This window comes from Barbus barbus (genome assembly GCF_936440315.1).
Source record: "Barbus barbus genome assembly, chromosome: 16".
In the NCBI taxonomy this organism is placed as follows: domain Eukaryota; kingdom Metazoa; phylum Chordata; class Actinopteri; order Cypriniformes; family Cyprinidae; genus Barbus; species Barbus barbus.
This window is the reverse complement of record NC_136744.1, coordinates 19,570,098-19,598,095: the sequence shown is the minus strand read 5'-3', so window position 1 is coordinate 19,598,095 and position 27,998 is coordinate 19,570,098. Positions and strand designations below refer to the sequence as shown.

Genomic DNA, 27,998 nt, shown 5'->3' with positions numbered 1-27,998 from the left:
CAGACGTCCCTTGATCATAAAGTCACAACATTTTTTTGATGACAACAGCAATTTATTATGAAGACTAGTCAGTCTTCGTTTGAAATGAAACACCCTTTTTTTTTTTTTTTTTTTTTGAAGACTTCTACTTTGGCACTTTCTGCATTCAGGAATCAATTAACAGAAAAAAAACGAACACACAAACATACAGTATGTGCATACTTTAAAAAAAGCCACTTTAACACATTCAAGTATATGTCAGCCTTAGTTCCATCATCTATTTTATATAAAGACACTCATTCACTGAGTGTTTTGAAAAAACACCACCTGAGAAATAGTTCTAGGTACATTAATAAGCTTAAATAAATACTAGCCTTGGCAATCTTGCAGCTGAAGTGATGTTTTGATAGGGTTGAGATTTTAACTGTTGTACATTTGGACAGTTGTACAGTTTGGATGGTGTTACCTCATCTAATCTGATATAAAGTATTTTCTTCTAGTGCATTTTACTTACAATAAAGGGATTTGCTGAAAAGTGTTTGTGTCTGTGAGGTCTGGAGGTGTGAGTTGATCTCATGTCTAGAAGTGCGAGGCACAGTGTGATGAGATGCAGCTTGTACGTATATGGTGACTGTTTGTAAATGATGTAGACTTTGGATGAAAAAGGATTGTGTGGTAATTTCCCCAAAACCTCAAGAGACAGTTCAGCAGGACATATTTCATACCATGCATTAACAAGAAATGCCATTCAAATGACCTGCCTTGTGTGAGAGGCAAATACTGGAAACAGTCTGGTCAGAAATGCCATGCTTTGGTATTATCTGTGCAGGTTAGGTTATGCAAGTGATGAATGCTAATAACTGAATGGCACCTTAAAGGAATAGTTCACCTAAAAATGAAAATGTTATTATTTACAAAGAGCAATTGGCAAGTTTGACATTAAGAACAAGATTTACATATTTGTATGTTACACACACAAAATGTGCACTACTTTTGAAGTTGTTGTTTTTTGCTTTTTTTATTCTCCTTTTGTTGTCTGCAGAAAACAGCATATTGGTATGGAACGATACGAGGGTGAGTAAATAACCATTGAATTTGTATTTTTGTGTGAACTATTCCTTTAAAATGCAAGACTGAAGATCAGAGAGAAAAGTGTAACTGCTACACATGATCAAGTCGCCGTAACAAAACAGCACAAAATGACCTCTGAATACTCATGATGCATGAGCAGAGAGATTTCGAAATTCTATCTACAACAAACACATTGTCTCTCAGTGTTAAATCAGGAGGTCTGTTAGAGGTCCAGTCAAATTTTGCTTGTCCTTGTTCCCAATGTAAGATCTCCCAAAGTGGAGAAGAACTCCTCCATCTCGTTCTGAAGCAAGCGGTTGCGGGTCTCTGCGTCCTCACGGGCCCGCTCAGAGTTACGGAGCTTAATTTCCAACATTCGATACTTTTTCTTGTCCTGGTCCAACTCCTCCTCTAGTCTCTCCATTTGGTTACGCATAGTGACACTTGATTCCTCTAGCCTTAGAAAAATATATTATGTTAATTACATTTTAAAGTTCATGCCAAATACTCCATGTGATATTGTTGGAAATACAAAGAAAACACGATACAAAAATGAAAATTAGTTTGATGTTAAGAACTAAATTTACATTTTGGATTGTTCTTCACCCAAAATAATAATACAATATAAAAAAAAAACACTTTAAAAAACATTAATAAATATTTATTGGAAAAGTTAATCATATAAACTGAAAGGTTAAGTGTTTTATTTCCATGTTGATAGCAGTACCAAATGAAAATGAAAATGCAAAAATAAAAATAGTTGTCAAGCAGGTTTCTCAAACACTCTCCCCTATTGGCAGAGACAGAAAGCCACGCCCCATACTCACATCATTGGTTGAGACATTGTTGCTGTGTTGGTCTGGTCAGGTTTCTCAAACAGAACAATGTTTTGATAATATCAAGATTAAAGCAGCACTGAGCAGATCGATCAGTGAATGGGTACATTTGTCATTCACTCATCGGTTTAAGTCGAACACACCTATTGTTTAAGGTGTTCGGTAAGTTCCGTCACAAAATATATGTCATTCAACCCGACCAATCAGGTTGTGAATGTATGACTATGCCTTTAGGTTCGGTATCTTTAGGTTTGCTGTCAAAAATGCCAGTGTGAACGCTAAGCGGACCAGGACCAAATGAATTGTTTTCTTTTTTGGTCTGTACCAAACAAACCAAGAGAAGCGAACTACAAGTGTGAACGTACCCGCAAAGTTTTTACTCTTTTCATAGGAAGTCAACCAACAAAATGGCTTCCTCATGTCTGCATATTAAAACTAGGATAGGAGAAAATATTTTATAATCACCATTATCTGCTTGTTAAGTCACAATGTAAGAAATACTGTTTCCGGGTCCAAGTCTCTAGTTGCTTCAGATGTTTATGAGCATTATTTTATTCATATCACACATTTAAGCTCAGCTTTGAAAAACTCACAGTCTCTGGGCTCGTGATTAATAACGATTAATAAAAGATGAATCACTGTCTGGCCAACTGAGATTTCACTTTTGGCATCTGATAGAGTGTTTGGACCCAGAAGCAGTAATATGTGATGTTCTAATTTTTTTTTTTTTTTTTTTAATTGCAACCTGTCTCTCACATGAGGTTGCAGCAATTAGCGACAACAATACAATCAATTCAAGATCTAAAAAAACTATACATGCCACACATACACACATACCTTCGTATTCGAGATTCGTAGTTGGCCTTCTGTTTCTTTAACTCGTCTTTCAACTCTGTTACCACGCCATTAAGTGCTGTCGTGCTAATATCAGTATCTCCTGTGATGTTCACCGCATCTTCTCCATTTCCATTCTCACTGCAGCCTGCACTGCTCACACACATTTCCAGTGCTTCACTGCTCTCAGTGACCTCAGAATCCCTGTCTTCACTTTGCTCTTGGACAGACCCTCCAGCTGACCAATCCACCTTCACAGAGTTCAGTCCAGAGGGGTCACTACCCACAGAGTCGGCCACTAAGATCTCACAGGAGGATGTGGACCATGGCGTGCTTGCGACGCTGGGTACGCTGAGACTGGATGAGGTCACGTTGTCGTAAGTGGACAGACGGTGTGACAGGGCTGAATCCTTGCCCATGCGCTCTCCTGATGACGTACGCCGGTGGCTGCGCAGAGACGAAAGCCCGTTCATCAACCAGTTGCCCGTACTGGGCAAGGTAGACATGTCCACAGAAGAGCTCCCAATTTTTACAGGCTGAGCACGTACCCCTCCGCTCTTGAAGGAGTATTTCCAGGAGGGGAGGGATTTTGCCTGTTTGCTGGGGCTGACCGTCACCCCAGCTTTTCCCTGAGGTGTCATTTTGGCAGTGGTAGGGGCACCTGTATTGATATCTAAAGATGTGGCACTGCCACACACACTCTCTGCAACTTTGGATGTCTGGCTCAGCGATGAGCAGTTCAGCATCTCCTCATCGGAGATCCACTCTGCCATGCCTCGCTGACCTGGAAGACAACTTCCTGTCTGCTCGGAAGACACATCTTCCTCAGTCCCCACATACAGACGCTCATGTTCACTTATCAATACCGTCATCAGGTGCTGAACTTGGGAGGTTCCTAACAAACAAATGTAAATAACTACACTTTAAAAAATGTAAGAATAATCAAACTGGCTGTACCAGTCATTTCAACTTAAATTATATTAAACTGATAAATATTACAATGTCCAGACTTACTTACCTTCCATCATTGAAACAGGGTCCTCTACTTTAGGCCGAAGGATATTTGGTCCAAAAACTGTTGCGAGGTTCTGAACGCTCATTTTGTTCTCATTCGAGTGTGACTGCACCTCATCTAAGAATCTGCATTGAATTCATACCGTGAATACAACAGACATTAATTTATCATTTATTCAAATTAGATAAGGAATTGTTTCAACAACATCACCATGCACAGGAAAACTGAAGAGATGTTATATATTCACTTACTTGCAAATGTACTTTAACAAATTATAATTAGCCTGAGGAAGAGTGTTCACCTGCTTCACGAGCTCACTGAGTCCCTTTAGAAGACACATGGGAACAAGATACATTACAAATCCAGGAAACAAGGTTTTTAGTGGGGGGGTGCAGTGAGCTTTTCAAAACCACCCTTAATTGTACTGAATGTGCCCTTGTAGTATACTATAAATCTTAAAAGAAAAAAACACTGTACTTGTAGATAATATTTTATTAATGAAATAAAAATCCAATAAATTGTATATAAAGTACACGTTTGTGTTTCTAAACACATTGTAAAAATGTAAAATTATACTAAACTAATCTTCTGTCATGCTTTAGTTTAGATTAAAACACTCATTTCACATGTGAAGTGCTTGATTATAATTTTAACTGCATTGTTTTTGATATTACATTAAATGTTAATATATTTTAAAGTAAAGTATATTTTAGTTTGCTTGTCAGAAGAAATGAAAAAATATGAAATTCTGAAATGACATATAAAGATGTACATAAGGTCCACTTAGAGTAAGTGTGTCAAAAACACTTTAAACCTCAATTAATTGCATTTAATATCAATTTGAATTTTAGATTATAAATAGCATGCAATCAAGTGCCTGAAAACATATGCTAAAGTGTACTTCTTTTTTGCAAGGACAATCATTATTTCATGAGTTCACACTTACATATATTTAGCACGATAAACGTAATGCGTATTTGGCGAGTATGGTAATATGTTATTGGCGTGCTGTCCTGGGGAAGGGCTCCGTGCTCGGGAACTGCCCGAACCCAGAGTACCCCCATGTGGTGAGAACTGAATGGAAATGGAGGAGAAGGGGTGGTGGAGGGATGCTGATTAATCGTCAAATGAATGGAGGTATGACGGCTGTATTTATATCCGTGTATTGATGAACTTGATTACGTGCCACTTGTGTCTAATTAGGCTAAGTATCTGACGTGCTCCTCCCGAACTTTGTTAATTAAACATCATTTAATTCAACTTCATCTCATTGAAGACTGACGTATAGCAGACTCACCACTTCTTCATCTTTTAGCAGAAACTGTGCACAAGTTAGAAAGTCCTCATATTTGTTAAAGGGGATCACAGGCTCTGGCAACTCCCTGAGGTAAAGCTTCAGGAGGGACGCCACTGTGTGAACGTCAGTGTTACTGCAAGAAGTCACACACAGGTCAGGGGGATACGCAAACACATCAGTTTAGTTTTTGTATCTATGTGGTAAACTGGTCCAACACACTGACAAGCACCTAACCAGCATAAGCCAGCCTAGATATAGAATAGAAACTCATGCTGATCTAAACTGGTAGAGCAAAGCATGTTTAAAGCATGTTCATGCTCTTTATAACACTGATATTCACATCAGTCTAAATTGTTTCTACTAACCAGTTTATTGGGCCCTCCAAAGAAAGCTGTTAATCTGCATTTGACTTCTGCTACAGCTTGAGTGCTACTCTAGTTAATAACTGACACTTGGCATAATTTAGTGGAAATATTGTTGAGTTTTGTGATAAATTGCTTGAGCTATTCTTCATGTCTAAGTCAATTTGAATAAAAGCGTTTGCTGAGTGATTAAATGTAAATGTAAAAGGAAGTTTTGAACTTGTCTCACCTGTCAAACAGAGGCTTATCCCCACAGTCAAAAGCATCCTGCAGTTCTTTGACCAGGTTGGCCTGTCCTGGCATCCTAAAGAGACCTTCCTCTTTCAGACCCTGTTCCCGTATGAAATCCACACACTGCTCCACCAGCAGAGGGGCAAGTCGGGGTCCAAACTTTCTCTCATACTGTACTGTGTCCTCCAGGCGCTGGCCAAAGATACCTACAATAATACAAGCACAAGAGAAACATGTAAAAACAGTGATATTGTAAAAAAACACATTTTTTAAACTTGCGACGACATTATCAAACTGTTTGAAATCAAAATATGCTTCACAAAATTAAATTAAAACTCCAAAATGTACCATTTCAAAGACTGTACAGTATCCTATCATACCTTGCAATACATCGGTTCTGCCTCGTATACTACAGTCTTCAGCAAGCACACACAAGCCACGATGAGCGAACAGACAAGACAGAGCTGTAACTTCAGGCATGAGGCACATGACAGATCCCTGCTGGCACGGGCAGCAGTCTACTTCAGGCACAAGTGAACAGTGATGCATGAGAATGTCAGTGAGAGTGTTCACACCTGTTTTTGCCTTCTTTCATTGTAATGGTAATCCAGCAGCCTCACAGAGCGTGGAGAGAATGGGATGAGCGCAAGCGATTACACAGAAAAGTATCATATTGCTTAACCCATCAATGCCCAGATTTTTCCCAGCGATGACTTTATTAAAATTATTTACACTATCCCCCGGTTTCACAGAAAAGGCTTAAACCTAGTCCTAGACTAAAATATAAGTCTGAGCTGTTTCAACTGAAATAAACTTGCATCTGATTTGACTGATCATCAAATATATCAGTGCCTTTGTTTTGTCTCAAGATGCACCCCAGTAATGTTTTTTTATAAGCATGTTTATAAAAATTACTTAAATGTCCTAATTGAACTACGGCCTAATCCTGGTTTAGTCTAAGCCCTGTCTGTGAAACCGGGCCTATATGTTTTTTACACTATTAAATATTCAGGATTATTTAAATAGACAACTAGTGATCGCGACTTTCCACAAGTACTGATATAAGGACCACTGCTTTTATCACGCAGACCAATGATTTTTCAGTATTAGCTGTTAACTGTTATAGCACATTATGAATTAACTTTTATATAATTTATATTGAGTTTTTATTTTAATTTTAGGCCTATATGTGCTAAATATTTCAATTTTAGTTTTAAATGATTTTATTTGTTGCAGTTAATTGCAAAGGCAACATTTCATATGCTATTTTAACGTTTTTAAATGTATGTTATTTTATGTCATAGGCCTATTTATTTCAATAAACAAGCAAAAAAGTTTTAATTTAGTATTAGTTAACAATAACAACACTGTTTTAGCAAGGTTACATCATTAAGACAGTAGGTGGTGGCAAGTGATCTCTTTCCCTGCATCCCAATGTTCATACTATCCATCCTAAATAGTATGTGAGATTACAGTAAGTGTGTCCCAAAGCATAGTATGTTGAGTTAACGAGCTACTTCTTTTCTCTCTAATACGGTAGGAAGTTAAATGAAGTGAAATGTGGAGGATGTAAACTGTGACAAGATGATTGACAGGCCAGTTTACAGTGACAGGGTGCGTGTAACAGATGTCACAGAGCAGTCGTGTGGTGATAGTATGTCCCAAAGCTTGCCTACTCTTCTACTACACACTCAAAAGTGTGTACTTTTTCTTCACCAAAAGAGTACATACTTTAAGGGCGTAGTATAAGTAGGCACATTGGGACGCAGCATATGAGTGAATCATATAATCATTCACTCAACCGATTTGGATTCATTCAGAAAGGAAACACCCCTGTGCTGAGAATTGCAACGGCCATTTTACTGTAGGACTTTTGGAAAAGTTGTTTGACGAGCAAAAATAAACAAAGTGATTGTTAATATTGTGTCTAAAATGCAAGTTACTTAATATTAACATATTTTTATTGAACTGTCACATTTGTGCCGTCGGTCTGAATGTAAAAAATCTATGTAAATAGATCTGTTGTAGGCTTATAGATAGCATCCTGTAAACTCAATAACAAGATTGAGATCTATTTACAAGTGCATCGAGTTGGGCTTCCCACTTCACCTGGGGCCTGTACCATGAAGCCGGTTTAGCTGGCTAGCCAGGTAAGTTTCAGTTTTGTTTGCACCAATCCTGGGTTTTAGGTAGCATGAAAGTGGCTTGGTTATTAGCTGCGTTCATTGCCATAGTAACTTACACCGAACAACTAACCTGCTCCTGGGCAGGTTATTCCATAGTATGGAATAGGGTTATGTTCTGGGTTAGAGATCTCAAACTGAAATTGGACCAATCAGATGTGAGCAAAGTGACACATGTCTGACACAAAAAAAGACACTCCTCCAGTTTCTCTTCCTACAAGGTCACTTTGAAGTACCTTAAAAAAAATAAAAATAAATAAATACAGCAAATTTTTTTGCCTTTAATAATAATTACAATTTACATATGATTTATATTATTATTACTCCATTACACACAAGCATTTTTAGTTTAACAATTATTATAAAGCATTTATTTTAAATTAATATTAATATATACAGATCATAGTCAATATAAATAAGTGGTAGAATCAACAGATAACACTTTAAAAATGGCTAAATGACCTTACATGTTTGAGTCTCTATCACTGTATATTATCAACTATCTAAACTAACTTCACAAGTTTCACTTGTGACTGCACTGATAGAGCAAGATAATTTACTTTATTTGTCCTCTTTTATGGACAAGTACTTCAGTGGAAATGTGTTTAAATTCCTCATATTCTTTAATCTCTTAACCTTTAACAAAAGTGAGAAGTGAATCACACTTGCTCTGTGTTGTGATTGGCTGTTCGCCGCTGATGTCACACATTCATGTGCACGCACTCCATTAACTCGGGATCAAGGCTGAGTTTGACAGAGAAAGTTGATGATCACCTTCATGGTACCAACAAAGCCAGATTAGAATGATTTGGTTTTGTCAACTCTATCCTGTTACTCTGAATTTGTTCATCTACCATCATGGTACAGGCCCCTGGAGGCTTGAGAGGTGAGATTTGATGTTTAAGGACGATATTGAGAAGTCTTGTTGCTGTTATGCTGAGAACTGCATTCTTTCTGGGACACATAACAATGGCTTCCTGTTGTAGATATTTAATATCATTAAAATTATATTAAAATGTTTGCCTTTATTCAGACACCCAAAAATAATCTGTTATTAAATACCTGTAACACAATGCCTAAAGAGTCAGCCAGTTATTCAGACTCTGCCAGTGCTGTTGTTATTTTAGTGTGCCTGTATATCAGTCATGCAGCATGATATAAGCTGTGTGCCAGATATAGATCACACTCTACATAAACAATGAGAAACAGAAAACCAGACATATGCTTGGTAGTTTAGTTTTCTTGTTTTCTTGACTATGTTGCCTCATAAGATAGAATGCATAGGTTTTATTTGTGTGTGAGATAAGCTACCTCCTCCGAAGGGAGCCCAGATGACACGTCTAATGGCTTTGACCCAATCCTCCATGTCATTCTGGGAGTTTGCCATGAGCAGGAAAGCCTCATGGCTGAGAGCCGATCTGTCTTTCTCTCCTGTACAGCCTATGGATACAGAGAGGGGAAACATAACAAATAAATAATTTGATTGATACTGACAGCATCCAGTCCCCTGACACTTGAAAGGACAGATAAATACCAAAACATGAATAATTCTATTCATTTACATCGTAAATGCTTCTGCTATTTTTATTAGAACACTTGAAAACTCATTTCATAATTGACTAAAAGCACATAATGCTAGTGCTGTGGCATAATATAATTAATGATTGCTGGTCTTTGTGACTGAACAGCTATGTATAATGGTTTTCACAAAAATATTAAGCAGCACAACTGTTTTCTACATTGAACAGTAAATCAGCATATTAGAATGATTTGTGAAGGATCATGTGACACTGAAGACCGGAGTAATGGCTTCTGAAAATTCAGCTTTACCACTACCGGAATAAATTACATATTCAAATATTTTTAAAATGTTAACAACATTACTGTTTTACTGTAAAAAAACTCAAAATCTTACGAACCCTAAACTTTCGCATGGAACAAGATATATAAGGAGAGGCCAACAGACATTGAAATTTCTTTATTATAGTAGAATTATTTGTGTAATAATACTGTTTTATTTCAATATATTCTAATATTCCCCATGACTTTGGTGCCACCTAGTGGTATATTCACTATAAAATATTGTAAAGACAAACAACCATACCCTGTGCAGATCACAGGGTATGGTTGTCTTTACAATATTTTATAGTGAATATACCACTAGGTGGCACCAAAGCCATGGGGGAACAGCACATAGACAAAACAGTGATTTCTCTTTATGACATCATCCTACATACCAGACATTAACCATAGCAGCACAGGAGAAAAGTGGTATTTCGTTCTTAAAGGAAGGACAGATGAACTGAAATGTGTTACATTGCCCATGACAATTAGAGAAGCCATCTTTTGAACTTAATTTTGAGCTGATTTTTTAATCATTCTGTTATTCAAATGAACTAGAGTTAAAGAGTTCATATTCGTTTGATTTGCTTTTGGATGGTTTTCAAAAGCACAGCATGCCGTGTTAAATTCCTAGCATTGTGGAACTGTGACTTCTTTTCATTTCCTTCCACAAACAGCCCTCCCTCTTCATCTCCCGAAAATATCCTCAGCATAAATTCTGTTCAACCTAGTTTTTGTGGATGGATGGTTCCATTATCTGTCTGAGCCTGGCTGCAGAATAAACTGAGTATTGTCAGGTAGCTAGTGGCTGTGTCAGACGACACACATTGGACTCCCAGAGGAACGCCTGACTGTCTCTGTCTGCATGTCTGAAATACAGTGGGAGTGGGTGATGCATTGCCTCTGTGCTTGTGCCCTTGGCAGATGCAGTTCCACTGCCTTTCTTTCACATGTAATGACAATAATCAAAGACTTGACTTTGTAGAGACGTAAGCGTGACCTCTTCAGAAGACACAAGCTGTTGATTCTATTAGGACTGACCTTTATTTCTTTTGACTTTGAAAGACTAACTGAACTATAACAGACACAGACAGGTGTAACTTTCATGTTGTGTTTGGTTCATTTTGACCCGGAGAGGATTTTCTTTTTCCTGAAGATGCTAGTTATTGTTTTATCGCATTGGACTTAAACTTACTGACTTTGCTCACACAGGGCATAAGAACTTGCCACCTTGTTACACTTGTGGTGTGAAAATTGCTCTTAAATTTCTGCTATATTATTACCAAATATTGGATTCAATTTTTTATCAGCTTACCTTTTTACAGGTTTTGTATTTCTTTTTGCAACAGACAATAAGTCTGCTTTTTTTTTTGCAATGAGCCAATATAGCCAAATTTATCCACAAATAATGTTTTTTTTTGTTCTCCCTGCAAAGTTGAGTCAACTTTGAGTGAGTTGACCTACAACCAATTAATACAAAAAAACTACAAAATTTGTGCTAATTGACAACCAAAAATACAAGTTGACAAAAAATTTGAATCCAAGATATAACATCAGAATGCCATTTCAATTTTAAAACTGTAATTGATTTTTAGAATGAATTAAATTTTGTTTTATTTTATATTATCTTAAATTGAAAATTTTAGTGAATAATGCTCATATGTGTGCACTAGTGGTTTGAACATTTGTTCTGGTGTTGTAGGTACATCAGCCCTCAGATTTTGGGTTGTCTTGGACTCTAAGGCACCAGTGGACACATTTTCATTCTGTACTCCTGCAAGGCCAAATTCAAGGTCAGGAATAATCACTCCACATTCACAAAATACTCTAATATCTGAATTCCCAGGATTTTAGATGTCCTTGCCGCCCCTTTTCTGTTACCCAAAGCTAGGCTAAACTGCTCACATCAACATTCTCCCAGCATACATATCCCAAACAATGAATTTACTATGACATTCAGCATATTTCCACGGGAAGGTCATGGATATGGACTATTAATAAAAGGAAGGACTGAACAGTGATGTGCATGTTTTGCATTCCGCTTGTGGTAAGAACCAAACAATGTCATGCCTTGCAGCCCACCCTTTAATACATGATGCATTGTTCAAGATAAAACATGTACTTGGGAATTTCATCTCTTCAAGAGTTTTTGCTCTGGAGCGAGACAAATTTTCTTCACTAATGTCCCATTAGTTAAATACGTAGGCGTCCGTCCTATCACACACTTTTTTTTAAAGAATTTCCACTTGTTATCAGTAATAATATTGTTTTAGCTGTCTTTGAGCACTACAATGCACTGTTTTTTGTTAAATCTTTTTACAGTAACAAAGATTTCACACCTTGAATGAAATCAGATTATAAGAGCTCAGTCAGCAGCTTTTAGGTGGCTGCTGCATGTCTTTTGCTCTTATGTTCTATCAGAGCAAAATGGGAGGTAGCGCGAAGCCCAAGGCACAGTGTGCGGTTTGGCCAGCAGTACACTGGGAGGATATCCAGCAAGACAGGCCTGAGGCTTTCAGATGGAGATCTTTATTTTAAATCCAGCACTTTGCAGACACACTTGCCTTCAGAGGTGAAAGTCTGCATCTTAACTTAATGACAAAACTGACAGCAGGATAAAGTTCAGCAAAACTTTATATCAACAAACATCTTTTTTTTTTTTTTTTGCTTAACAGATAACTTAACAGATCAACTTTGAATATAGTTTCTTTTACTGTATATCATATCTGTATATAATAACATATGTCTTGCTAACTGTCTCTCTCTCTCTCTCTCTCTCTCTCTCTCTCTCTCTCTATATATATATATATATATATATAAAATGAAAAACAAACAAACATAGGAACCACTGGCACTTAAGTCGAGCACAACCAACCAGAACAGCCCAGAAACGCCCTAGTAACTGCCTAGAAACCATTCGAAAGCACCTAAACAGCTTGCATTCCTTTAATGCTGTATCTCATTTAAAATACGCAAGACCTCGAAACTCACTTCCAGACAAGAATTTGTCAAGCCAGCATTTTTTCTAGTTGTGTTGCCTGACATTCTTTTCAGAAACAATCTAACAATCTAGAACATTCAGAATAGATATGCTATCTAGTTTAGAGTGGTCACAGACACATCCTAATCTTCTACAAGTCCACTTTGTTGGAATAATTTAGCTAACCGCTAATTGCTAACACAATGTGTGTCAATTGTGTTTAAATTCTTTATGTAGAGTAATTTGGTGATTATGCTGAAACTAAATCTGTTCCACAAAACCAACATCCTCTAAACATCTGCCATTTGGAAACTCTTATCAGTCCTGTTGGTTTAGCTCTCTCTGGTTCCAATTATTGCAGATGAGAGCTGCTCCGTTGTGAGTCTCTGTTCTCCTGATGGGCCCTCATGACTCCCACTGTCATAAAATCAGCTGACCCCCAATGGCTTCCTTATATTCTCACAGCCATTAGCTCTTCCTGTGTGGCACAGCCCAGAGAATCGGCACTGTATCACAGAAGAGAATTACGTCATATAAAAAATGCTTTTAATGTATCAACCTAACGATTTGCCATAATACAAAAGGAAACAAATATGTATATATACTGTATTGCTAGCTTTGTAAAACTCACTTTAGCGAGACATATTTAGGGCAAGAATTCAGACCCTTTTGTCTTCTCAATTATATCTTTTATGGTGTGGTTTTAGTTTTCAGTTTAATGGTTTCAGAATGTGATGGATCGCTTTAGCCAGGTTTTCACAACTGAAAAGTTTTTGTAGATAAATGCAAGGATTATTCTGAACTTTGTGACCATTTTTGTCTTGTGTACAAAAAAAGTGAAACACAAGTACCCCTTCATCAACATAAAATAATGTTCTTTCTGTCTAATATATACTGGATATCATTTAGCATTATCATCATTATTAAAAATGGGCATTACACCTTTAAACTAAAATCATTTGATACTGTAGGTGAAAAAAACAAGAGTTTCCTTTCAAACTGAATCAATGTGTGAAATATAGAATCTTTTATTTTATAACTGCATGTAGTTTGATGTTGGTTTGATTGACTAAGACATCAAATGGTACAAAAACAGTGATATAATATTGCGGGGGGGGGGGGGGGGGGGGGTGAGTGAAACAAGTACAGAGCAAGTACATATTGTCACGATGCTGTTACTGCGTTGGAGCGAAGGAGCAAGGAACGCAGAGACACAGGAGAATTCTCACAATCAACAGTCTTTAATAAACAAACCAAGGGTAACACAGGGCTGGCTGGAGACACAAGTAGCACAACTTGACGTTCAAGACCCAACAAACAGACTGCAAGGACTGGGGTTTAAATGCATGGGGTAACGAGAGTAATCAAATAGACACACGTGAGACAAATGACATAATTAAACGGAGAAACTGGGTCATGGGGAGCACATGGGGAGAAAAACACAAACAGACAGTCCGGGTGTGACACCATTAAAAAGTTTGGGGTCAGTAAGATTTTTTTTTTAAAGAAATTAATACTTTCATTTAACAGAAATGTGACAGTAAAGACATGTATTATGTGATTCTGCAGCATTTGATTTCTATTTCAAATACATTTCATTCTTTTGAACTATTTGTTAAAGAATCCCAAAAAAGCACCACAACTGTTTTTCAAAAGAACAGCATGAAAAATTCAGCTTTGCTATCAAACAAATAAATTATTTTAATATATATTGAGTTATTTTTAATTGTAATAATATTTTACAATATTAAAGTTTTTACTGTATTTTTGATTAAATAAACGCAGCCTTGGTGAGAATAAGAGATTTCTTTAAAACGCATTAATAATTCTTACTGACCCCAAGTCGGTGTATTCAAATATGTTCAACACAGATTAAAGGTTTGTTTTATTTCATATTATTTTTAATTATTTCTTTACAAAGAAATGAAATGTGTTAAGTGTTAATTACAAAACCTTTTAATAGCCCCAGAGTTTCTTTGTAAAGTTGTTTGTTAGTCATGTTTTGTTTAACAAAGCAAGTCTGCACCTCCTGGAAACTACTCAAGTACATCATAAGGAATTGTGGTTGTCCTGGTTGGGAACTGCTGCCTGAGATCATGACATCTGTAAATGCACATCAGTATAACAGAATATCACAAAGAAACATCTGCATTGTTACCATAGCAATCATTTAGGAACTTAATATGAAATGTGAATCAAAATGAGCAAGGAAAGGGTTAAAGTGTCAGTTTCAGATCAGAGAGCAGACGAACACCTTTCAGCATAGTTCAGGCAAAATTACAGGCCCTCACATTCATGCAAGACTACCTCACCAGCAGCAGCTCCACTCCTCACAGCCTGTTCCAAAAATACACGGCTCACAAAGCCACAGCTTCCTGGATCTTTTTCATGCATTTGACACTCCAGATGTTACAGTCCTTACAACCCACAGCAGGATCCAACATTGACGATTTACAGGTTAAAAAACAAAACTCCCATCGCCCATAAATTCCTATCCTGCTATAAACGCCGCACTGTACTTTCACCACGGTAAATCTCACCTATCAATCCATACAAGTGGCCGTCTTTATGAGGAAAGTGTATCCTTACCCTTAGCATGAACAGATCGGTGCTCCTGCAGCTTGCGGCAACCGAGCCCCATGTTGGCACGCAGGAGCCAAAGAGGGCAGAGCTACAGCTGTGCCATGTTAGTTACATCTCTGGCCCTCCTGGAAGGTGAATATGCAACATAGGCGTGTGCCAGGGGTGTGCGATTGAGGGAGAGAAAACAGAGAAAGGAGTGGAAAAAAAAGTATGCATGGGACGGAGAAAGATAGAATAGAAGAGAAAAAAGAGTGAAAGAGAGAGCGCAAGGAACCCCACAGTACCATCACCGCCAGAAACCCGAAAAACAAGTCCTCAGTCTGCTTCATTCATTCATTAAAAAAAGAGTTGTTGTGTTCTCTTTTTTTCAACCTTTTTCTTCCCCGCCCCCCTGGTCTGTCAGACTCGCCCTCGTTCACCCTCATGAGCGGAGCCACCACAGTGCTCATCTTTGCCAAACACTGCAAACACCCCCCCCCCAACACAAACAGACCCAGCTAATCAATCTATGTGTGTGTGTGTGTGTGTGTGGTTGGGGGGTTGATGTGTTCTCATGGGGGGGGCCGGTTAAACATTTCTGCAAGCCTGATGCACAAATCTCTGCATGTTGCCTGGATCTTTTCCCCTATTAAATCTAACAGCTTATTAATTAAAACTTCCCCTCTTTGAAGATATTTCGAAGACCACAAGGGGCTTTGTGTGTTACACAGATGCTTTTATTGCACATTGCCAGAAGGCTTTAGATCAGAGCTTTTAATGTACCAAACTGCAATCTTCACAGACAGAGCGTGATGCTTCTGTCAGCTGTAAGGACATGCTCGGACCTCCCTACTCCAGTCTGCAGTCGTGCTTTTGTGTCGAGAGCAAGCGTAAATAGAGCCATTGTTTGAGTGACTGATATAAAAAGACCAGGACTTATGGAAAGCGGGTTTAGTTTGGTGTACTTAACAAAACACCATTATACGGAGAAGCTCACGTTGTCTACCTTGCAAAAGGATTATGGGGTGATAATAATAATGTATGTAGCACAGAATGAAAGAAAAATACATAAATGAAGGCCAGTGCAGAATCTCAACAACTAATGCATGCTTCATTCTCAGCAGTAGTTGCTAAGACTTGCCTTTTGTTTGGCCTATTTTTAAGAGCTATTCTTTCTCTAACTCCTAAGACTCTCCGAGACAAGGGATTTAGCCTTTATTCACTTTTAATCTTAATTTCAATAATCTGGGATGCAAGACCACCAAGACACATCAGAGGTTTTTGTGTCCACTCTTCATGCCAAACAATCAATGACTAATCAGTTTTAATTTTTACATAAAAGTAAAAGGAAAAAGTGTGTAATTTTCAAGCATGACATAGTTTAAGTATGAATTTACGTAATGCTCTGTCAATACATTTGAACAAAATACAGTAAAATCAGTAGTATAGGTCACACTTTAGTTGCCAATTCTCACTATTAACTATATATTAGCTATGACTTTTGCCTCAATAAACTCCTAATTTACTGCTTATTAATAGTGACGTAGTTGTTATGTTTAGGGTAGGATTAAGAGATCTAAAATATGGTCACGCAGAATAAGGCATTATTATGTGCTTTATACACACTAATAAACAGCCATCATCCTAGTAATATACATGCTAATAAGCAACTAGTTAATAGTGAGAATTGGTCCCAAATCTAAAGTGTTACCGTAATATTTAAAAATATTATGATGACTTATTTATTCAAAGTAACTGTTGTCTATTTTATTATATTTTAAAATATGCAAAAGCTGAATTTTCAGCAGCCATTACTCCAATCTTCAGTGTCACATTATCCTTCAGAACATTCTGATTTGGTGCTCAACAAATATTTCTTCTTATTATTAATGTTAAAAACAGTTGCGCTGTTTTATATGATGAACAGAAATGAAGAGCATTTATTTAAATTAGAAATAATATGTAGCATTACACATTTTTACTTTCAATTTTGATCAATTTAATGCACCCTTGCTAAATACAAGTATTACTTTTTTTTATTTTTTATTTTAAACACACTGACTTAACACTTTTGAATGGTGGTAACATTAATGATTTATTTATTTTCTTTTTTTACCTTTCATTTACTTGTTCATGCTTAGATTTTGCGTCAGCATGAAATTAAAGTATTAAAGTTAATTAAAGTATTAAAGTCTCAGGAAAGAATACAGACACATCAGTCCTGAATGCCAAGTGAAGCCACGTGTTTGTGTAGGTTGAACTTTTATGTTCATTGACTGCTGTAGCAACAGCTTGTGATATTTACTTGTTGTAAATGAAAGAATTCTCTCATCAGTCATTTTATGACAAAGACGAGAGAGAGTATGAGCGTTGCTAAGCACCTAAATAAAATTTCCCAGTAAAAAGACAACAGCATTTCACTATAACATCACCAAAGCTATAAAAACTTGACTGTAGTGGACGAGTTTCATAATGCAAACAGATGTTTATATAGCATTTCTGCATAGGATGGGAATAAAAAACCTGACCGGTAGGGCCACAGATATATGGAGATAAAAAGTCCAGCTGTCATGCTTCAAAATACTTAGAGTGTATAAGATATTCTAATACTTGACAATTAATGATTGCTTTCATTGGTTTCAACACAAGCAGCTGTGTCACTAAATGCATCTTGAAGGTCTCATTAAGCATGTGTCACTGCTGTGGACCACACAGGCAAATGTGTATCAGTTTCACCCATTTAGACTTTATTTTAAATCAAGGACCACCTGCAACAGCTCATGTTAGCCTTACACGCCATACTGAATTCAAGGTCGGATAAGGTCACGTCCTTATCTTATGAGATGCTGGGTCAGGCTGTGCAGAATGATGCGATAAGTGGAGGTTCCCAGAGTACATGTAAACAATAGATGCTTCAGCAGAAACTGTCCCACAGGAACATACTGCATCTAGCATGACCCATGTGACACAACAGAGGCGGATTGTTTACTTTGAATTTGGAATTCAGGCTAATCGTATATTATTCCTGGTATGTGACACTCCAAAACTAAGTAAACGAAAACTAAATAGATAAACCAGATGAACGACTCAACAATAACTTTACATTGTGGGTAATTATAAAGGTACCATTTGATACAGATGACCTCACACAGTGGGTCTAAACAGAAGGATTGACTAGTGGAGACCACTGGTGAAATTTGGGTAACACTTTACAAAAAGGTCCTATTAATGTAACTAAATGTATTAACTAATATTAATTACCAATGAGCAATACATTTGTTACAATATTTACTAATCTTTGTTAACATTAGTTAATAAGAATGCATTTGTTTATCGTTAATTCATGTTAGCTCAGGTCCATTAAATAATATTTACAACTTTTGTAATGTAGATAATGTTACGTAATGGAACCCTTATTGTATTGTTACCAAAAAAAAAATTTTTTCCTAATCTAATAGAAAATGTGTTGATGCATTTAAAATAGCTACATTATATTATCAGCATAACTAAATGAAAAATGAATGGTTATTTCAGGATATTGAGTACATTACCATTTTGCCTAATGAAAGCAACACTTATATATATATATATATATATATATATATATATATATCCTTTTTTTTGTCATTAATTTTTTCAATTGAATTTTTAAAAATGATTTTATTATAGGTTTTAACAAAAACAAATCAGATTTCAATAAGGTATCAGACTTTTGGACCACACTGTAGGTGGTCAGCATTTTGCACATGAATGGATTTTAGTCTTCACAAATGTCCTTCATGTATCCTCAGAGGACACCTAATGCCCTCTAGTGATTAACTCTGGTAATGAGGAAGCTGTATTTCAACACTAACAATATGCAAGCCGCTGCTCAGAGCCTGCAAACACAATGCCTTATCTGTTTTCTTGCTTTGCCATTATATTCCTCCTTGAATGACAAGTAGGATGAAGAATATAAGTAATAATACACAATATAAAATGCACAGATTATGCCTTGATGCCACAAGCCTTTAAATGCTTTATTAAATCAGACCACAGAAGCTTCTGGTAAATTTAATTATCTCCTACCTGGAACTATTTCAAAAAGATGCCGCCCGGGTTCATCAGGATTGGCTGTCAGCTCGTTTACTTGACTACCTTGCAACGGGATACATCCCTGGAGGGAAAAAGAAAGAAAAGATTGCTTTAAACAGTGAAAGCAGGTCTGAGGGGCACTTTTTAGAACAATTTGTGTTCATTCCGAACAGTTCTACATCATTTTAAGATGTAGTAAATGAACAATTTCTCTTCAGGGATAACTGGAGATTAGTGTTCCATTAGGATATTGTAATTTGATAATTGATTTGTGGTGCTAATAAGCGCCTATAGGGGCTCACCTTCAGGGCAGATAAGGCAGTGTGGGATTATAGTTCTCTGTTGTGCGCATGGCCCAATTTTACGCTGTAATCAGCAATGCTGAGTCATGCATAATTAGACCCAACCACAGTCAAATGATAAATTATGCACCAGCCTCCTTTAGCTCATCCTCCATTCTTCGCTGCCCCAGCATTAACACAGCGATGCAAGTTCTCATCGCTCAACTAAAATTCCTCTCTGCCATTCAGCTGCAGTTAAATTAAATTTCAGAGGATATGCATTGATAAGGGTAAATGCTTATAGGGTTACCCACTCAAATGCAAGCTGGGCACATTTCTGCTGCAGAGATTGAATTTAGCTGGGATGGAGATGGGGTGGGGGTGGAGAAAGAGAGCAGGAGCATTACAGGGAGTTTACAGGCTCCAGAGGAGAATAATACCAGCTGAAGGATGGATGAGCCAGAGTAAGCCGTATATGCTGAGGAAAGTCATGCTGCATTAGGGGTCACAGGTCGTCCGCTCTGTATCTGCTAAATGCTTTGACTTACACTACAGCCAAGCAGGAGGTCATGCTATTTCCAAATTAGTTTGTCAGGCTAACAGCATGCTGATGTCATCCTGCTGTAATGGAGACAGTGAGGAGGATATAGCTGTGTTCCCAAAGCTTTGCTGATAGTGGACAATGAATCACCAAAATATATATTTCTTTATATATATATATATATATATATATATATTTACTGTATATATATATACACCGCATATAAACTACAAATTTTTAAACAAATATTATATATGAACATCAAAAGGGGAAAAAGGGGGAATTTTACAGGAGCTGAAAGTGACAGTATATTATTTATTTTACAAATAAAATAGCAATTTGACCAATTATTTCACATTTGTGTTGTTTAATATTTTGTGCAAATTTGTGCATAGAGTCTCAAATGTTTATTTTATGTTTTTAATATTTAAGTTTTTAAATGAGTAAGTCTCTTACGCTTATTAAGGCAGAATTTATTGGATCAAAAATACATTAATTTAATTAAATATTTAAAAAAATTTAAATAACTATTCTGTTGTATTATATTTTGTAATATATGTAATATATTCCTGTTAATTTATTTCATTTGGTACATTAATATATTCCAGTAATACACCTTTCAGTGTCATATTAACCCTATGAGAAGTCATTCTAATATTTGGTGCTCACAAAACATTGATAATGCTTTTGCTGCTTAATATTTTTTGGAAACTGTAATACATTTTTTTCAGGATTCTTTGATGAATAGAAATTCAAAAGAACAGCGTTCATTTAAAGGAGTCATATGATGCTATTTTAAAGAGCATTATTTTGTGTATTTGGTGTAACAGAATATGTTGACATGCTTTAATGCTTTAATTATTTTTCAAATACTGTACATTATTGTAGTTCCTCTATGCCCCGCCCCTCTCAAATGTATTGTTTTCTACAAAGCCCCTCCTTCCATCAAGTGCAGTCTGTTCTGATTGGCCAACTGACCCAGTGCATTGTGATTGGCCGAACACCACAAGCACGCGCCGGAAACGTAACGCCTCTTAGTTACAATAATCGTGAGCTTCAGCTTTCAAAGTAAATATAAAGACAGTTAATAGTGTCCTTAGTTTTACCATCAGTCCAAGTTCGAGAGGGGAACAGTCGCGTTACAGACACAGTGATGATGCTCCTATGTATTTGCACACAAGCCGCGATTAAGAAAAATGACTCCACTGTGATGTGACCCTGCCTCTCTCTCTCTCTCTCTCTCTCTCTCTCTCTCTCTCTCTCACACACACACACACACACACACACACATGATGAGCAAAACACCGCATTTGAACAGTCAATAGCAAATACATAAACTAATAACAAAACATACTTACAGTCGCTGATTCAGAACCGCCAGATTGTCATAGCAAAGTCAGAATTACCTCCTCTCCTATGTTCACAAAACAGTTGTCCATAAAATGCATTGCACAAATTTGAACATCTGGGTTGTGCTGTTCTGTTGTAAGTAATCTTAATGATTCCTAATTGCATCTACTTTCGGAAAGGCCAAATAAAGTGCTTTTGCTTCCGCATAGAAACACACAGCATCTCCCTGACATGGCTGCATCAACACTACTGCGGTTACTGAAACCACGCCTTCTTTCTTTGCGTGAACATTTGGGCGCATTATGCAAATATTGTCACATCATGACGTAGACATGTGGGGGCGTGTTTGAATGAGCTGTTTTAGGGGGGGGGGGGGGGGGGGGGCGTGGTAGAGTCTTAACTTTGATAAAGAATATCTCTTTGATTTTGAGACTTTAGTCTTTGCAACTTCAGGGATCTTATCTATGCACAATCAACTTGTAACACTCCAAAGAGAAAGGAAAACTTGAAATCACATCATATGACCCCTTTACATCATTAAGATAAATAACATATAGATTTTTTTTAGAGGTAGAGTTATTGATCAGATATGAAATAAAAGGTCAAGGTCTATTATTTTTTAAACCTATTTTTACAACATTAACTGTCACCTTGTTTAGACACAACAGGGCCAGACTTTATTTTGATTAATGTGACTGAAAGACAACATTATTTTCCAGATAAATGAAATAATAATAAATAACCTGTCTTTATTATTGTTCTCAGGTTGCTCTGTCATCTTCCCACTGTACCTGTGGTTTGGTTTCCTCCTCATCTTTGTAGAAGTACAGCTGGTCAGTTCTAAGCACAAACCAGCGCAGCTGCCAGTTCTTCATAATGCTGCGCTGTTTCTTTAGCCAGCCTGCTTTCAGTGCCCTGTCTTGGAGGCTGGGGGACGATGGCCGGCTGGAGCCACGGGAGAGCTCCCCCATGACCATGCTCTTAGACCTGGCTGAAAAAGTAAACACATGCACATACATTCAAAGGTTAGATTTCATGTCACATTTACAGTACATTCTCATCCTGCTCATCTAAACCAAGTGAATTAGCCTCTACTAGTCTGCACAAGTATATACACAGAAACACACATAAAAATGCATAGATGTGTTCGGCAATTCAAGTAATTTGCCCACCACAGCTGAAAACAAGATGAATCATGCATGCCTTATGACAGGCTTCTCGGTGATATAAAAGCCAATTTTTTAGGCTTATTCATTAATTTAAATTCCCCTTATTTTGACCAGAGACAACCACAAACCACAGCAAAGCAGATCAGATTGGGCAGCTGTTTTTGAGAGGCATGCCCAGTGTCACAGGCTGCTGCTTTATTCTTGTGGGCCGGAAGAGAGAAACAAATCAATTCTTTGCTTTCCTGCTTGCTGAGAGCAGCAGGATAGCATTAAACATGAGAGTGCACTCCCAAGCTTTCTTCAGACAGCCATGTTTAGGATCACTCCGGATCGCCCTCTTTTTTTTTTTCTTGTCCCACTGATCTTATTTGTCAAGTCATGATTGTTTTTTTTTTCTAGCCTTTATCAGAGTGGCCTACAGTTGCTGGGACATTTCCACTATGCAGTTTTTCATATTAAGAGTATGCATTAAAATTCTATATTTAAAATTAATCTATTTAAAAAACCAAAATTGGAAACCATATTAATTTTTGTGTTATCACATTTTCACAATGAAGTGAACATATGAATTTTAAATAGTTTTATTACTTTCATTTTAATGGCAGTTTAATGTTTTAATGCTAATAATAATTATTATTGCAATTATACTTTATTTATATACTAATATATACTATATTTTAACATATTAAGAACATTTAAATTTTTATTTTGTTCCTTCTTCAACTGACATGTTTCTTTGTTTTTTGTTTTATTGGAAATATTATAATATCATTTGAATATTCAAATATAATTAATTAATAATCAAATTTTCAATATCAGTTTCCATTCTGTTAGATTTTTTAACATCACTGCAACTAACACAAGCCAGTTCCTCAGTGACATCATCCTCCAGGATGTGATGTCAATTTCGGTGGACGAACATCAACACAAACATCAGTATTAACAATGGATTTAATAAATGGTGTGATTTTTTTGTAGTTTGTCTCAACATTTGTTTTTGTTTAAATTGTTTAAACAATTGTTTTTTGTTTTTTTTTACAAACATTGTATATAAAATATATATATAAATATATAAAATTACTGTATATTATATAATATTATATATAAAAGGTAACAGCATCATGTTAGTGAACTCTCAGTTCCTCACTAAACATTTTTACCCTCCTGTTTCATTCTATCCTATTAACTTTCTTGCCATTGTGTAAATAATCAAATTATAATTATACTTCCTTAAATTACAACACAAGTATATTATTCCTTTCTGTGTTACAGAGTTGAAGAGGTACTGCATAAAAGCAATGACTGGTCCTCAGCCTTCCCGTCTGAATAAAGGGCTTCAAATGCTGCCACTCTGATTCAATCACTGTAAGTAATGGAAGCCTCATCAGTGTTAATGTACACCTCACAGCCTCATGGAGAGAAAGAGTGAGAGAGCACAAATGGGACAAGGAGGGTGGGAGAAAAGCCCCTAAAATCATCTTGCCCTTTGAACAACAATCTCTAGGGACACACAGAATGGTGTTTCTCCTTATTACCCATAAGTCTAGCAGCCAACTCTCAATAACACACAGGTTGCCGACCGGGCAGAGCGTTCAGCATCAGAATTTTCCCCCATTTGTCTGATTTTCTGCTCCTGTGACATGTTCCGTCTAAAAATACTGGAAGTCTGACCAGGCCCATGCATATTTTATTCAGACTAATTTTTTGGAATGACAAAATAGCCTTTTTTATGTGTCTGTTCCTTAAATATTCTTTCAGTGCTTTGGTACTGAATTTGAAGACTTGTTAAAAATTATTAAGATTTAATATCAACAATTAATCTCTGCCTGAAATGATCATCTTGCTTAAAATAGCCTCGTAATAAAGAGTTTCGTACAAGACATGTTTTATGAGGACACCTTGAGTATGGCATGAGGAACAGAATAATAATGAATCTGCTGTAGCTCCTTTATGGTTTGGATTATTCCTTCTAGTTAAACTAATCCAGCTCTATTCTGTAGTTTACAGTAGGCGTGAAAAAATATTATATGCAAAATGCAAGTGAATAAATAGATCCATCACGACTTCATATTTTAAACATCTAAAAACATCTTAACTTTTGAAATTAATGTTAACATATAATGTAACATTAAAGGAAAATCAAAATAAATCATATTAAATAGATTTAAATATATAATAATTCTGCTGTCTATCTACCTGTCATACTTCCTGATAAATTACGTATAAGTACAGTGCAAAACTGAAAGGTGATTGTCAGTACATCTAATGTTCCTAAACTCAGAGTGAAATATCACAGCAGTCGGCAAATGAAACCTGGCAGTGTCTTTGAGCCTGCTGTGCTGGTATATGTGCTGCAGTCGCTTAAAACACAGCAAACTCAATACCCTCATCAAAAGTGACACAATCCATATGCAAGATGACAAATGCAGAGCACAGAAGACAGACAGTGTGCTTCAAATGCTCCTGTTTGCTTTATGTTGCACAGCATGGCAGAAAGCAATCCACAAATAGCCTTTTACTGCTGAAGCAGACAAGCCTATTCTCCAGGAGAAATAATCAGGAAAAACCATGCAGTTATTATCAATTCAACTTTAAAAATGATATTGCACCTGTTTTGTGTGCATTGAATTGATCAATGGTAACATTGTACAATAAGGTTCAATTAGTTATGCATTAGGTATCATAAACTAGCAATGAAGTATATTCATTACAACATCATTTATTAAACAAGGTTAATTTAATTTAGAAAATATACTGTTGTCAATTCATAATACTTTGTTAATTTATACAACTGTTAAAAAAATCCATTAATATATGTGGAAATTAACATTAACTTCATAGGAAATTAACATTAACTATCAATAAATGCTACAAAAGTATTATTCATTGTTAGTTCATGATAGCTAATGTGTCAACTAATTAAAAGTATTGTACAGTGTTATCTGATCAATAAACAAAAATGAAATACTGAATGTACATTTAATTTACATTATAAGCCCTGATGTTATAGCAGGCTACAGGCTTTTACTCATGTACGTGAAACTGTTTGACATTCAGCTGTTATGATTTATTACACCTGCAAGTCCCTTGAATCTAAGTGTCAAAACTACAATTCATCATAGACCAAGAATAGAATGCAAGTACAGTTCATGTACAGAAAAATGGCATTGGATTATAATGTTCACACTTATTCTTGACTTGCCGGCATCATGTACTGTACACTCTTGAAAATAAAGGTTATTATTTGCAATGGTGTTTCCATGAAGAACCTTTAACGTCATGAAACATTTCCATTCCAAAAAATATAGTGAAAAAAACATTCTTCTTATTAAAATGTTGTTAACGCTAAGAAAAAAAAAGAACTGTTCTTTGGGGAATCCCAAAATCATTCTCATGACTTTGCTGCAAAAAAAACACCTTTTATTTTTTAGTGTGAATAAAAAAAACCCCCACTATGAAACATCAGGCATGATCAGCATGTGTCAGTATCCGAATCATGACTTCCTGGTTAAGGAGTGTGACACAAAGCCAAAGACCACTTACACTCATTAACCACTAATCAAGCTGAAAGATGTTACCAAGCAACCGCCCAGTCTATTGGATCACTGCCATGGAGCCTCAGAGATATACAGCCCATCACCGAGCTGTGAGATCAGCAGACTAGCGGACCAGGAGCCGGTACTGAGCGCAGCTAATGCAGCCAGAAGAGGGTGTTGCTACGGATGGTAACGCAGGACACTGATGCTGAGAAAATGCAGTGAGAATTAAAGGTCTTACCTCTCCTGGACTGTCTAATCTTGGGACTTAGCATGGTGTTCATAGCTGAGCAACACTGTCCTCCATCCACATGTTGGGATTCGTACTCTACTCTCCTCCTGAGCCTCGCCCTGTTGCACCTCTTCCGCCTGCTCTGGACAGCATCTGTCTTCTTCCCTCCCTTCCTCTCTCTCTTTCTCCCCCCTTTCATGTCCCACTGGCCCACTGCACGGAGCGGCACGCTTCCCAGCCCCTCCCACCCTCATCATGCAGAGGCAGCTGGAAGAGAGAGACCTCTTGCACACGCTCAGATCCACCCTTACCCATAATGCATTATTTATCCCACACCACCCAAATTAATTCCACTCTGGACCAGCCATTAAAGGCCTGGATGATTACACTCAATAATTCAGTGAAGCAGAAACAGAAGGGCTTCTGCCATTTCTTCCCCTTCGCTGTCCCTCCTAATTGGCTCTTTAGTATATTGACTGTATCTGCATGTGCTTGTGTACTATTTTACATACTTCTCTATTTCCCTCCTTCACTCTGTTAGCTTTTTTATTTATTTAGTTTTGCTCAATGCAAATCACTTCCAAAAACAAAACAAAAACAGATGTTAATGGGTTAGTTTGGCCCAAAAAAAATAAAAATTATTTACTCACTCTCATGGGTTAAAAACCCATATGATGTTTTTTTGTGGACCACAAAGAGTGTTTTAGAAGAATTTTATAGTATTTTCCATAAGCTCCAAAAAGGACCAGAAACAACCTAAAAGTACAATAAAAGTATTCTACCTATTTATAATTTGTGTGCTTTTCTGAAGAAAAAAACAAAATTAAACTAAACAAAGTTTCAGAAGAATTAGAATATGGCTAAATAGGCTATTTTCATGATAATTTTATAATTTTTGGAGGTTGACAGACATGGTCATTATGTCATTTATGAAAAGAGCTGCATATAAATATTCTCTGAAAGATAGAAATGTAATGGAACAACATGGGGGTGAATAAATAACAGATTTTTAGGTAAACTAATACTTTGAATTTTTATTCATCCCTCATTTAGCTTTAACTGTATTATTAGCGTTTAGTAGCTACTTTGATAATTAAAACAATTGATTTCTAAAATAAATTCTGTCACACTTTTCACAGCATCAATGTTACACATTGCATTTCACAGCAGTTGCAACAGTAACAATACTTTGCAGAACTACATGATGACTGTATGTTAGAAGATTTGAGAATTAATTAAAAAGGTTTATGATGAAAGGCCCACAGTAAGAGCTATATAAACAAAGCCTCTACTTATTAATGAGGCATTCAATTAAGCATCTAGAATATACTATATACGTAGTCATAGGTTATATAAATGTTATGACTTGTTAGTCATAGTCAAGTTATAGGAGATGTTGCAATTAAATTACGGTAAGAACACTTCCAGTCAAATAAGATGAATAAAAGAAGTCACTTAATTACCTAAAAATCTCCATCGTCTCTCCATCGTAGTAAACACTCAGAGTTGTACATTAGGGCTTATGATTTAGCATAGTCATGTGTGGCATTTGAAACTAACTGCTTCAAATATCTGTGTAAGTAAAAGGAGAACTACAGTTATAAGTGTAAAGTTCAGTAATGT

At 36.5% G+C, this 27,998-nt stretch overlaps 1 protein-coding gene across 2 annotated transcripts; it reads right to left on the bottom strand.

The window, feature by feature from the left end:
• Window positions 1-37: 37 nt before the first annotated feature.
• Window positions 38-27,998, bottom strand: LOC306882702 (rho GTPase-activating protein 22-like). 2 transcript variants are annotated; one of them, XM_079437534.1, is made up of 10 exons: window positions 27,839-27,998; window positions 22,230-22,429; window positions 19,261-19,348; window positions 9,120-9,248; window positions 5,624-5,831; window positions 5,033-5,165; window positions 3,987-4,060; window positions 3,739-3,860; window positions 2,724-3,615; window positions 38-1,508 (listed from the first exon to the last, which is right to left on the bottom strand). In XM_079437534.1, the coding sequence occupies exons 1-10, from the start codon at window positions 27,861-27,863 to the stop codon at window positions 1,286-1,288; spliced, it is 2,094 nt and encodes a 697-aa protein (XP_079293660.1). In that variant the 5' UTR covers window positions 27,864-27,998; the 3' UTR covers window positions 38-1,285. The 2 variants fall into 2 exon arrangements, with proteins under 2 accessions (XP_079293660.1, XP_079293661.1); XM_079437535.1 differs by lacking the exons at window positions 22,230-22,429; window positions 27,839-27,998 and adding an exon at window positions 21,195-21,502.